The sequence below is a fragment of the Malaclemys terrapin genome, chromosome 9 (assembly GCF_027887155.1).
Source record: "Malaclemys terrapin pileata isolate rMalTer1 chromosome 9, rMalTer1.hap1, whole genome shotgun sequence".
NCBI lineage: Eukaryota > Metazoa > Chordata > Testudines > Emydidae > Malaclemys > Malaclemys terrapin.
The window spans coordinates 59,651,198-59,665,580 of NC_071513.1; the positions used below are offsets into that span (position 1 = coordinate 59,651,198).

The window sequence follows — 14,383 nt, forward strand, 5'->3', positions numbered from 1 at the left end:
TACATAACTTCCAGACCACAGCCACCACCAGCAAAAAGACTTCTCTGCATAGCTCTGACTCCCTCTGTCGAAAGTCTCATGTGCAGGAGAGTGTTTCCAATGTTCTTAACAATGAGACATGGATTATTAGAGAGCTTAATAACACAGTCCTGCTGCAGTCTGCTCTGGGCACACTGTTCTCTGAGAACATTACTGTTCCTTTCAGAAATAACTTTGCTTTCATTTCTCTTTTGATTCAGCTATTTGTACTTTCCGAAAGGCAGAGTAGGATATAATCACATCAGGTTTCTAAAGAGAATATTTGCAGATAAGAGCATTCTTGCTCCAGTGCTTTTTATGAAAGGTCTTACTAGAAAAATAGCTACCCCTGATTGAACTTGCTAATATAAGTGGGCTGGATCCCAACTGGTGTAAATCGGCAACGAAGTCAATGGAGTGACTGATTTACACCAGCTGAGCATCTGGCCCAAGGTGTTCATTCTTTTCTTTTATCATAGCTGTTTTAATGAAACTCTCTAACTTCAATACATGTCTCTTGCAATCTCTGTGCTAATGTTCAGGTTATAATATATCTACAGTAGGGACACATTCAATATTACCTGTGGATGGCATTTCCCCACATACTTTCATAACCACATAATATTGTTTCCTGTGCTAATTATAGATTGTACCATCATGGCCCATCCCGAGATTTGCCTAAGAAATCTGCCCTCCCCCCCGAAGAGAACATGACAAGAAGACTACTCACTGAAATCATGACTGCATGATGTAGTGTGACAAATTGCCCTGATTCTGTCCCCTTGACTCACACTGAATAGTAATCCCCACATAGGCCCACTGAAACTGTGTGTGTCTGAAGTTGTTTCCTGTCTTGCCATTAGTTACAATTTTAACTAGAACTTGTCTGGAATTTTTCAGTGAAACATTTTTTTCACTGAAACTGTTCATAGGACAGGGTCGGGTGAGAGGAATTTCTCATTCAAAAAAATCTTGGAAACAATTTGAAATTGTTGACGTCCCATTTTGATAAGTTCAAAACAAAATTGTGTTTTTTGCTTCGAAGTGAGTTTTTGTTTTGAAATTTATGCTCATTTTAGTCAAACAAACAAACAAAGGTTGAAATCTAAACAAAACATTTCAATTTACCTGAACTGAAAAATCTTTTGGATTGCTGGTTTGTGAAAATATTTAAGATTTTGAGTTTTTGTCCCAATTTGGGATGGGAAAACTTTCAAAATCTTTAAAATATTCCCAGGAGAGGAAAGCAGGTTCCCACTCAGTGCTAGTTTTAACCACGTAACCTTAAATATGACACATTAATTTATGCAAATGTGGTTTTTGCATTCAGGCTGTAGAATTGTGTGGGTTCAAGGAAATACCTTTGTGACTAATAGCTAGTTCACATTGCTGTTTTAAAAAGGATTTAATGCAAGATAGGTACCTTTTAGTTTGCACTAGCAGGGTCTACGCAGGGCAGTTACAGTGCCACACTTTAATGTGTGCTGCAGTTCACACCCGTGAAGTTCACGCTGCAGGGCTGTATAGACAAGCCACCAACACCATGCAATTCCAAAGTACTCAGGCTCCGGTGGCCCAAACATATTCTGGATACATAGCAAAGAAATGTGACTAGAATGTGTGGTTTAATGATTACACATTTAAAATAACATTGAGGGGCAGATGGGTGGGAGAAAAGGGGCACATGGGGCTGGAGAGTTCAAGTTTGGAGGCACCAGCCAGTCTTTAGTTTTGTATACTATAAATATAGCATGTGCTAGTGTGGCTATGAGAGTGAGAGTACAATACAGAAATATAATGCAAATTATACATAAAGGGCTTGCTAGTGCTCTGCATGGGGCTACAGCTAAAGACCATTCACCTTCAGCTGGTGCAGAATGGGACTGGCCATTTATTAAGCTGAAGAGGTACTTTTCTGGAAACATTATATTAAGGTTTACAATGGCTTTCAGTTGATTTCTTGAGAATGTTTAAAGGTAGCGGATTTGTATCTCTGAATCCCTATCTGGTTTGGGTCCTGGATATCTTAGGAAACCATCTCTCTCCTTGTCTGATACTGTAGCTGTTATGTCCAGCAGAGACACGTGAGCTAATATCTCCCTTGTTTAAATGGTAGGGCAGGACCTACAAGACCCAGATTTATTTATCCACAGGGCATGGGCAATTTCCCAGGCTTGCCCTGGGCAGTTGGCTTAATGAGGAGAATGTGAACAGAATGACTAGGGAGACATATTTGTGATGAGTCACATCTTTTGTGTAGACATAAGAACATAAGACATTTGCCCAATTAAATGTTTGTGTGTTACTGGGGGGGGAAATATATACTAGAGCCTAAAGGTTAATGGCAGTTTTAATGACCACAAATCTAGAAGATGGGTAATAAATAAAAGATTAAGAAGTTTTGTTCTGTTTGTTTGTGCGCCCCAAGGTTCAGATACTTATCTGAGGCTTGTTTCTACATGACGAATTCTAGTGCAGCAAGCCAGTGTATGAACCTATTGCACAGTAGCTTGCCGTGCTCTGACTGACTGTGCAGACCCTGCTACAGCTCCATAGTGTGCTTTGTCATAGGGTGGGAAACTTTTAGTGCACTGTAGCAGGGTCCTCAAGGTGAGTTGGTGCGTAGCGAGCTGGTGTGCTATAGAGTCACACCCTCACTTGCTGGGCACTTACTTGCCATGTAGACAAGCCCTACGCCCTGTCCAAATTACCCTGAGCTTCTTAAGAATCACCTTCTTCCATCTCCCACTTTTTCTATGAGGAGGCTTCTCAAGTCCCAACTTGGCCATCTTCCCCCAACCAGAATATTCTTTGTGGGAGCTCCATTCCTCTCTCCCTTATCTGCACCATTCTTCTCAACTCACAGCACTCTTCAGGAGGAAGGCACTGTGGTAGAGCTGGGAAAAAATGTTTTTTATGGAATGTTGTTTGTTTCCAGAATTTGCATATTGAAATATTTCATATGCAGTTCATCATGGGAGTTGTAGTTCAGGTGCCTCATGCTCCCATTTTCATCTAAAGGCCTGTCTCCAATGCTGGACTTTATCACCCAGGATGCACCCCTTTATCCCATCTTGCAGAGGGAAGGCTGTGTACCATGGGACATGTAGTCTGACCAGGAGTTCTGTCCATAGAGAAGAATGGGAGCCTGCGATCCTTCAGCAGCATGGCCACATCAAAATATTTGTGTTTAGCTGAAATAATTCATTTTTAGGTGCTCAGTTTTTTGATAGAAAGCATCCCTAGTAGATGCTGTTTAACATCCTCCTTAATTACTAATGGACAGGAAAGCAGTTAATCATCCTCTGGTGATATGAATATATGATCATGTTTCTTTCTCTGTATCAAGTAAATCTTTATTGAACACTTCTGCCTAAACTGCATCAAACAATTTTACCATCTCTAGTTTGTGATGGGTCCATACTCTTATTAGGATTGCTTTTGTTCCTGATATACTTCCTTCTTATTGCCAAAGATAAGTGACTGAGATCTGAACAGAACTCTTCCAAACTTCAACATTCTCCATTTCAGTTCAGTTTGCAGGATGGGTGGCAGTTCTCATTTTAATCAACCGACTTTCCCATTTCTAACTGATGGGATCTCTAGGATTGTATCTTAAAGAAGTAATTGAGATAATTCACTTCAAGGTCCTTTCCAATGCGAGAGATTTAATAATAATAATAAAAATACAGACCAGGGCACTCTCTGCCCTTGCACTGAGCACTTTCTGCAGGTCTGTGCTTCTTCAAACCTCAGTCACTCAGCTATATAGAATGCCTTTTGAACTCCAAGACTCAAAAAGCTGCTTTGTACCACCTCCGAAATAAAAAATAAAAAACCGATCTAAGAGTCAGAGATAAGAACACATTATCCACTCCATCAGATGAAAGCAGGTGTTCGAGCCTTGTCAACTACTGAGAAAAGTCTGACTCACAGGTATCCTGTGACAGACTGGAGATAACAAAATGTGGTGTGTAACCAGCATGAAGGTCAGTCACCTGAATTGTCACAAGGGACTGTTTAACACTCTTGCTCTGAGTTCCTAATTAAAAGCTCTCTAGAGGTGTGTTCTGCATATTGCAACAGGAAAGACTTAAATGTGCAACACTTTGTTTCCATTAGAATCTTTGCTACAAGAACAGATTCCTTTTGTCTCGTTTTCTCCTTGTTGTCATGAGAACAAGACTACCATATTTTTTATCTCCAGGGCAGTCAGTAGAAAAACTATAAGCATTTAATGGACTTATAATCATATACTTCAACCTCTTTAATATTCTGTATTTCCATTGGCTGGGCTTTCACCTCTCCCTTACAGGTTTTTGAGGCAGTAAACAAGGAAGAAGGGAAATCAAACTGCAGAGCTGTGAAAATGTCATTGCAGAATAGTTTACCATTATCCCTCAGAATATGTGATACATTATAATCCTGATACAATAGGCCACGCTCTGGCCAAGCCAAGTTCCCTTTGCACTGCTCTGATGGCACAAAGAGCACTTCAAGCTGTTCTCAGTGGGCAGCTCAGGAATTCTCCAGCATAGGGAAATTCTGTGGCTGGCATGGAGTCAGAGTAGCTAGCCCTATCCCACCTTCTGCTGGTCTCTTCCCCCAACATAGGGTGTAGTTGTTGGGTGATGGCCCCTAGCAGGTTGTTACATAAGAATGTCCAATGGTCTGTCTAGCCCAGTATCCTGTCTTCGGACAGTGGACTGTGCCAGGTGTTTCAGAGGGAATGAACAAAACAAGGCAATTATTGAGTGATCCATCCCCTGTCATCAAGTCCCAGCTTCTGGCAATCAGAGGTTTAGGGACACCGAGAATATGGAGTTGCATCGCTGACCATCTTGGCTAATAGCTATTGGTGGGCCTATCCTCCATGAACCTATCTAATTCCTTTTTAAAACCAGTTATGGTTTTAGCCATCACAGCATCCCTGGCAATGAGCTCCACAGGTTGACTATGTGTTGTATGAAGAAATACGTCCTTATGTTTGTTTTAAACCTACTGCCTATTAATTTAATTGGGTGACCCTTGGTTCTTGTGTTATGTGAAGGGGTAAATAACATTTCCTTATTCACTTTCTCCATACCATTCATGATTTTATATACCTCTATCATATCCCCCTTTAGTTGTCTATTTTCTAAGCTGAACAGTCCCAGTCTTTTTAATCGCTCTTCATATGGAAGTTGTTCCATATCCCTAATCATTTTATTGCTCTTCTCTATACTTTTTCCAATTCTAATATATCTTGTTTGAGATGGGGTGACCAGAACTGCATGCAGTAGTCAAGGTGTGGGCATATCATGGATTTATATAATGGTGTTTTGATATTTTTCTGTCTTCTTATCTGTCCCTTTCGTAATGATTCCTAACATTGTTAGCTTTTTTCACTGCCACTGCACCTTGAGTGGATGTTTTCAGAGAACTATCCATGATGACTTAAAGATCTTTCTTGAGTGGTAACAGCTAATTTAGACCTCCTAATTTTGTATGTATAGTTGGGATTTTTTTCCATTACTTTGCACTTGTCAACATTGAATTTCATCTGCCATTTTGTTGCCCGGTCCTCCAGTTTGTGAGATCCCTTTGTAACTCTTCACAGTCAGCTTTGGACTTAACTATTTTGAGTAATTTTGTATCATCTGCAGCCTTTGCCACTTCACTGTTTACCCTCTTTTCCACATCATTTATCAATATGTTGAACAGCCCTGGTTCCAGTACAGATCTCTGAGGAACCCAGCTACTTACCTCTCTCCACTGTGAAAACTGACCGTTTATTCCTACCCTTTGTTTCTATCTTTTAGCCAGTTAGGGGTCCATGAGAGGAATTTCCCTCTTATCTCATCACTGCTTATTTTGCTTAAGAGTCTTTCGTGTGGGACTTTGTCGAAGGTCTTTCCACTGGATCACCCTTGTCCACATGCTTGTTTATTCCTTCAAAGATTTCTAATGGATTGGTGAGGCATGATTTCCCCTTACAAAAGCCATGTTGACTCTCCCCCAGAAATCATATTTATCTATATGTCTGATAATTCTGTTCTTTTCTATAATTTCAGTCAATTTGCCCGGTACTGAAGTTAGCTTTACTGACCTATAATTGCCAGGATCGCCTCTGGACCCTTCTTAAAAAAATTGGCATGACATTAGCTATTCTCCAGTCATCTGGTACAGAGGTTGATTTAAGCAATAAGTTACTTACCACAATGAGTAGTTCTGCAATTTCATAGCTGAGTTCCTTCAGAACTCTGGTGCATATAGTCTGGTTCTGGTGATTTATTACTGTTTAATTTATCAGTGCCAACTTCTCCTTGTGATGGTGTGTACAAACCCCACACTGGACCCAAAGAAGTTAACGGACAATACTGCACCCAGGTAGTCCCACCCCTCCAGACCTGAAGAGCATGCTCCTACTGGAGTTTAAAAGGGAGCAACTCAGTTCAGAAGGGGGAGGCTGGGGAGGAAAACAAACCAACCGTAAGAGCTCCTGAACAAGGGTATCGAAGAAGCCTCCCTGTGAGGAATAAGACTGCCTGGTGAGTCCAGTTGAGGCTGAAGGGTTAGTTGTCTTTTCTTTTCTCTTGTTATCTCATATTGAACTTGGAGCCATGGGGTGAGACAGATTGTAGGAAGTGACCCAGGGAGGCAACTCTGAGGGCACTCCAGGGTGCCGTACACTGTTGGCTATCATAGGACCCTGGGTCAGAGCCTGGTGGAGATTGAAGGGGAGCCTGGGCCCTTCAACTTCCCTTGCTGCAGGAGGTGCATAAGTCTCATTCCACCCCACTCCCCATGTAGTAAGGAGAGGACAAGGACATTGCAAACCCTGAGGTGAAGCTAAGCCCCACACAAGGGTTAGGAATTGGACTAGAAGGCCTTCCCACTGGAAGGTGAGGTTGAAAACTGGGTGCACCATCCACTACACCAACTGGCCCTCCAACGACTCTATTACACTCCTCTATTGACACCTCAATCTGGGACAGTTCTTCAGATTTGTCACCTAAAAAAAGGGCTCAACTGTGGGAATCTCCTCTGCGGTGAAGACCGATGCAAAGAATTCATTTACGTTTCTCATTTGCAAGCTTAGTATACAGCCCTTTTAAGGATCCTTTGTGGTTCCCATTCCTCCCTCACAGTCAATGATACCCAACACTTACTGGGCACAGCTGAAGATTCAGTTCAGTGTTCTTGTTATCTTTGGTCATCTGTGTCCGACAGTGGCAAATCGCCAAGAAACAGCATGGAGCAAAGAGACAAAGTACATCCTAATCCACTTGAACCAACCATTCAAATTTAATGAACTGAATTTACTATTATCTCTTTCTCTGATGAACTGAATTGATAAACACATTTCAAACACAATGTTGTGATGCAGCAGCAACTCATTATGATGCTGCATTGTGACCTGTCATTGTGCTACGCTGGGCGCTGAGAAGACCACATCCCTGCAGCTGTCTCAGAACATCCCTGAAGGGAGAAGAGAAGAGCACGGGAATGTATTTTTACCTACTTTAAGGGTATGTCTACACTACGGGATTAATCCAAATTTATATAATTCGAATTTGGAAAACAGGTTGTATAAATTCGATTGTATGCAACCACACTAAGCACATTAATTCGGCGGTGTGCGTCCATGTACCAGGGCTAGTGTCGATTTCCGGAGCGTTGCACTGTGGGTAGCTTTCCCATAGCTATCCCATAGTTCCCGCAGTCTCCTCCGCCCATTGGAATTCTGGGTTGAGATCGCAATGCCTGATGGGGCTAAAAACATTGTCACGGGTGGTTCTGGGTATATCCTCCCCCCTCTCCAGGAAGCAACGGCAAACAACGGCGTTTCGCGCCTTTTTCCTGGGTGAACAGTGCAGACGCCATACCATGGCAAGCATGGAGCCCGCTCAGCTCAAGACAGCAGTCATGAACATTGTAAATACCTCGCGCCTTATTGTGCAGTTTATGCTGAACAAGAACCTGGAAAACCAGGTGGCGAGGAGCAGGCTACGGCAGCGCAGCGAGGAGAGTGATGAGGATATGGACATGGAATTCTATCGAACCGCGGTACCTGGTGCTTTGGAGATCATGCTGTTAATGGGACAGGTTATAGCCGTGGAACGCCGATTCTGGGCCCGGGAAACAAGCACAGACTGGTGGGACCGCATAGTGTTGCAGGTGTGGGACAATTCCCAGTGGCTGCGAAACTTTCACATGCGTAAGGGCACTTTCTTGGAACTTTGTGACTTGCTTTCCCCTGCCCTGAAGCGCCAGAATACGAAGATGAGAGCAGCCCTCACAGTTGAGAAGCGAGTGGCGATAGCCCTGTGGAAGCTTGCAACGCCAGACAGCTACTGGTCAGTCGGGAATCAATTTGGAGTGGGCAAATCTACTGTGGGGGCTGCTGTGATGCAAGTAGCCAAAGCAATCACTGAGGTGCTGCTACGAAAGCTAGTGACTCTGTGAGATGTGCAAGTCATAGTGGATGGCTTTGCTGCAATGGGATTCCCTAACTGTAGTGGGGCGATAGATGGAACCCACATCCCTATCTTGGCACCGGAGCACCAGGGTACCCAGTACATAAACCGCAAGGGGTACTTTTCAATGGTGCTGCAAGCACTTGTGGATCACAAGGGACGTTTCACCAACATCAACGCGGGCTGGCCGGGAAGGGTTCATGATGCTCGCGTCTTCAGGAACACTATTCTGTTTAAAGGGCTGCAGCAAGGGACTTACTTCCCGGGCCAGAAAATAACCATTGGGGATGTTGAAATGCCAATAGTTATTCTTGGGGACCCAGCCTACCCCTTAATGCCATGGCTCATGAAGCCATACACAGGCAGCCTGGACAGGAGTCAGGAGCTGTTTAACTACAGGCTGAGCAAGTGCAGAATGGTGGTAGAATGTGCATTTGGCCATTTAAAAGGTCGCTGGAGATCGCTATTGACTCGCTCTGACCTCCGCCAAAGAAATCTCCCCATTGTTATTTCTGCTTGCTGTGTGCTCCACAATCTCTGTGAAAGTAAGGGGGAGACCTTTATGGCGGGGTGGGAGGCTGAGGCAAATCGCCTGGCTGCTGAGTACGCACAGCGAGACACCAGGGCGATTAGAAGAGCACACCAGGAAGCGCTGTGCATCAGAGAGGCTTTGAAAAACAGTTTCATGACTGGCCAGGCTACAATGTGAAATTTCTGTTTGTTTCTCCTTCATGAAAACCCGCCCCCTTTATTGACTCATTCATTCTCTGTAAGGAACCCACCCTCCCCGTTCCCCCAGCTTTCTTTCAAAGGAAATAAAGTCAATATCATTTAAAAATCATGTATTCTTTATTAACTGATTATAAACATAGGGAGAGAACCAACAAGGTAATCTGGGTGAGGTTTGGGAGGAGGATAGGAGGGAAGTAAAAGGCCACTGAACAAATTGACAGCCTTTTGGTTGGGCTGTCCACTGGGGTGGAGTGGGAAGGTGCACGTAGCCTACCCCCCCGCGTTCTTACACGTCTGGGTGAGGAGGATATGAAACATGGTGAGGGGGGAGGGAGGTTATACAGGGGCTGTAGCGGCACTCTGTCATCCTGCTGCCATTCCTGAAGCTCCACCAGACGCCGGAGCATGTCCGTTTGCTCACGCAGCAGCCCCAGCGTTGCAGCCTGCCACCTCTCATCTCGAGCGTCCCTCAGGACCTCGCGTTCACTGGCATCTTTCCTAAATTTAGTTACAGTGTCCTTCCACTCATTCAAATGAGCTCTTTGATTTTGGGTGCATTCCATTATTTCAGTGAACATGTCATCTCTTGTCCTCTTTCTACGCCGCCTTATCTGAGATAGCCTTCGTGACGGAGGAGGGAGGCTTGATAAATTTGCAGCTGCTGGAGGGAGGGTTGAGAAAAAGGAGAGAAGTTTTTAAAATTATACATTTTACAGAACAATGCTTATACTCTTTCTTGGTGAAAAACACTATTCACATTACATAGCACATGTGACTTCAGTACAAGGTCGCAATTTCCATCTTAATATTGAGTGCCTGTGGCTTTGGTGTTAGAGATCACAGACGCAGGTCCGGGCAATAGAATTCAGCTTGCATGCAGCCATGGTAAGCCATTGTCTTTCGGCTTCTGCGCCCCCCTTTCCCACATACCAAGCAAAGCCCGTTGACTGCTGTGGTTTTCCTGTTAACCTTCAGCAGCAGAAAACAAACTAACCCCCCCCCATCCAATTTTCTGGGATGATAGCTTTATCCCTCCCCCCACCGCGTGGCAGGTATCAGGGAAGATCCCTGCAGAAACCAAACTAACCCCCCCCGCTCCCCCCTCCGGCCATGAATTCTCTGGGATGATCGCTGTACCCCTCCCCCCACCGTATGGCTGGTATCAGGGAAGATCCCTGCTAGCCAAACGCGAAAAGCTCAGGGCCAATTACCCCCCCCCCCGCGCTTGGCTAACTGCAGGGAAGGATTTCTTTTCAGCCACAGGCAAACAGCCCAGTAGGAACGGCCACCTCTGTCCCCTTAATTAAGTTCCCATATTTCAACCAGGTTACCATGAGTGATATCACTCTCCTGAGGATCACACAGCAAGATAAAGAACAGATGTTGCTTGAATGCCAGCAAACACCGGGACCATACGCTGCCAGGCTTTGTCAGGCAATGATACCAGATTACTTGCTGCAGGCATGGCGTGGTCAAGTGTCCTACCATGGAGGACGGAATAAGGCTGCACTGCCCAGAAACCTTGTGGCAAGGCTTTTGGAGTACCTCCAGGAGAGCTTCATGGAGATGTCCCTGGAGGATTTCTGCTCCATCCCCAGACACGTTAACAGACTTTTCCAGTAGCTGTACTGGCCGCGAATGCATCCCAAGTCCTCAGGGCAAAGTAATCATTAAAAATGCTTGCTTTTAAAACAAGTTTTATATTTTAAAAGGTAAACTCACCTGAGGTCCCTTCCATGGGGTCATGGTCTTGGATACTGGCTTGGGAGGGTACTTCAGTCAGGCTGAGAAAAAGATCCTGGCTGTTGGGGAGAAGGAGTGCTGGGTGCTCTCTGCAAGCTCGTCCTCCTCCTCCTCCTCCTCTTCCCCGTCCGCAGAATCCTCAGGTGTAGCTGATGAGACTATCCCCGACCCAGAATCCACGGTCACAGGTGGGGTAGTGGTGGCAGCCCCCCCTAGAATTGCATGCAGCTCGGCGTAGAAGCGGCATGTCCGCAGCTCTGACCCGGAGTGACCGTTTGCCTCCTTTGTTTTTTGATAGGCTTGTCTGAGCTCCTTGACTTTCACGCGGCACTGATCTGAGTCCCTATTGTGGCCTCTCTCCATCATGCCCTTGGAGATTTTTTCAAAAGTTTTTACATTTCGTCTTTTAGAACGAAGTTCTGCTAGCACTGAATCCTCTCCCCATATAGCGATCAGATCCAGTACCTCCCGTACGCTCCATGCTGGTGCTCTTTTTCGATTATCGGCCTGCATGGCTACCTGTGCTGATGAGCTATCTGTGGTCACCTGTGCTCTCCAGGCTGGGCAAACAGGAAATGAAATTCAAATGTTCCCGGGGCTTTTCCTGCCTACCTGGCCAGTGCATCCGAGTTCAGATCGCTGTCCAGAGCGGTCACAATGGTGCACTGTGGGATAGCTCCCGGAGGCCAATACCATCGCATTGCAGCCACACTAACCCTAATTCGAAATACTAAAATCGATTTTGGCGCTACTCCGCTCGTCGGGGTGGAGTACAGAAATCGATTTAATGAGCCCTTTATTTCGAATTAAATTGCGTCGTTGTGTGGACGGGTGCAGGGTTAATTCGAATTAACGCTGCTAAATCCGAATTAAAGTCGTAGTGTAGACCAGGCCTAAGACACCATTGCACTGCTAGAGTGGAGTAAAGGGGCCTTTGTGTAATTGAGAATCAGGGTATGTCTGTGCTACGGAGAATATGGCTGATATAGCTACGTTGTCCTAGCCCCTGAATGTATACGCAGCCTACACCAAAAGAAGGAGTTTCTCTGTCAGTGTAAGAACAACACCTTCCCAAATGACATTAGCTGCATTCACTGAAGCACTCTTCTGTCGCCATAGCTACACTTACACTGGGGTTTTGTTGGCATTATTATGTCAGGCGTCACTATGACTGATGTAGCTATGCTGATAAAACTTTTCCCTGGCCCTCAGAACTAATGCTGAAATAATTGGATGAGAAGGCCAGATCTGTGGGGAAACAGCTGACCAAGGAATCATCTCTTGCTTTGAGAGTCCATCCCCAGTTTGGGCACTGCCACAATCTTTGGCTAACAGCACAACCCAAATCTCTCTGGCTTTGTCCACCCCCACTTGTAATTTTATGATCCTCCTCGGGTACTACAGCTAGAAAGGAGCTAGACTATAGAGGAAGATGAGTGCATTGGGCAAGATCCTCAGCTGGCATAAATCAGCATAGTCGCCGCAGACTGCAGGAGAGCAACACCAATTTACATTGGCTGAGGACTTGTCCTTACCGTCTAGAAACACAGCTTTGCTTGCATCTTGAAACAGAGCTTTAAAAGCAGAGTTTAAAACATCCCTTAGAACTTGTCATCGTTGAACTTAGGACAAGTTGTACATCAAAGCAGTGGATTTTTTTTTTAAAGAAAACAGCTGAGAAATGGTAGATTGCAGTTCTGAGGTTCAGTAACCAGGACAACACAAAGATATTAATAAATGTGAGCATCAGAAAGAGAAAATTACAACTGTAGTATGTTTAAGATTGAACCTTTTGAGCAGCATCTGGAATGGCAGTGGATTTGTTTATAGGAGTTTTATTTTTCCTGTGTTTCAGATGAGTTACAAAATGTCATAATGGGGATTTTTTTTATCACTAGTTATTTATTTTTTGAAGGGGATGGAGGGCACAAGATTATTCATAGTGATCAAAAATTTCACTGAAAGCCCGCAGTTAGACCAAAATGCGAGCTCAGGTTTCCTTTGTCACTCTGCTTTTTACTGAACCTTTCAACACTTAAACATGCTAATGGTCCCTTTGCCTCTCCAAGTTCTGAGCAGCAAATTGGTCCTTAAAAAGATTTGCACTTATTTTGCAGTGCAATATAATTCCTGCTTTTATTTGCAACTTTCTCTGTTGATCTACACACAGCATACCGCCCTGAGCACCACCTAGTAGGAAATGAATTAAATCTTCCTAATTTCATGGAAGTGGAAAGTGTACAACATTACCTATGCTAGAATCACTGATACTGTATGTATCTGGTCCATAATGGATAGAGAACTAGCTATCAAAAGGGGATATGTGTGTGTGTGTGTGTGTGTGTGTGTGTGTGTGTGTGTGTGTGTGTGTGTGTGTGTGTGTGTGTGTGTGTGTGAGAGAGAGAGAGAGAGAGAGAGAGAGAGAGTTGTGTTGATCCAACACAGAAGAAGGCTAATGAGGCATATAAAGTCCCTAAAGCAGAACAATGCCTAATCTTACAAGTGATCCTGCTCCACTTGAAGTCGTCTGTCTGCCTGCAGCACATTCATAATACTTTTGAAAAAGGATATTAGTTTCCTTCTTGCTGGGTGTGGAACTATTTGTCAGGAGAAAGGGTGCTTCGGGATTCATCTTGTTTTTCTGTTTGGCATTGACCTCATCTCTTAGAATTGTGCTCCTTTCTGTTTTTTAACATCTTGAAACACCTTTCAATTGGAATGTATTACAATCAGCTGCATAAAGGAAAATGATGTTACATTTTCTCCAGCCCTTCTACAATGGTCACCATTAAAGTCTTTACAACTCCCTTTACAAGTGATTACCATGATTACAATTACTGTAATGTTCTGTTTCCCCTAGGTATTCTCTGTACTAAATATTGAGTATCATGTATACCGTTGTAAAGTTATCTACTGAACTATGCCTATGACCGTCATAAAAAAATTAAAATTACTCCAGGAAAACAATGCTTGAGGCTTTCTCCATCAAGCAAACTGTCTGCTCCAAGCCTCAAATCCTGTTCCACATCCACAAGTGTGGATGGTCCCTTGCCAGTGATCTTCTGCTGTCCAACGGGGGAAGGAAGCTTTTAGGGACCAGGTAAAAGTGGGCTTCTCCTCTGCATAGCATGGGCTCCCTGTGTAGCAACGTGCATGGGAAAGTGAGTGGCTGGTGTGTGGAGGGCTGGAGGATTTATCACCTCCAGTGCTTTCCCCCATGGTGAAGTTTCACCAGGGCCTTGATGGCTCCCCCAGGCATCAAGCTGGAGTAGCCTGTGTAGTGTTTACAGCCATTATGTGGCCTTGGAGAACAGATTCTTCTCCCCATCCCCTATCCCAGTAGAGCTTGGCTGAGATAATTGGCTGGGAATTGTGGTGTGGATTTGCCCCTAAGCAAGCCATATTATTGAGACATTTTTTCATGGTGCTTC

The 14,383-nt window shown here is 44.4% G+C and overlaps 1 protein-coding gene across 1 annotated transcript in view; it reads right to left on the minus strand.

Annotated features, from left to right (window-relative positions):
* LOC128843758 (uncharacterized) overlaps nucleotides 1–10,970 on the minus strand; it is a 31,584-nt gene extending 20,614 nt beyond the window's left edge. Inside the window, exons 1-2 of the mRNA XM_054040865.1 lie at nucleotides 10,932–10,970; nucleotides 9,452–9,870 (exon numbers count right to left, since the gene is read on the minus strand). Of these exons, the coding sequence (XP_053896840.1) occupies nucleotides 9,452–9,870; nucleotides 10,932–10,947 (435 nt within the window). The 5' untranslated portion in view covers nucleotides 10,948–10,970. The remainder of the gene's footprint in view (nucleotides 1–9,451; nucleotides 9,871–10,931) is intronic.
* Nucleotides 10,971–14,383: the final 3,413 nt, after the last annotated feature.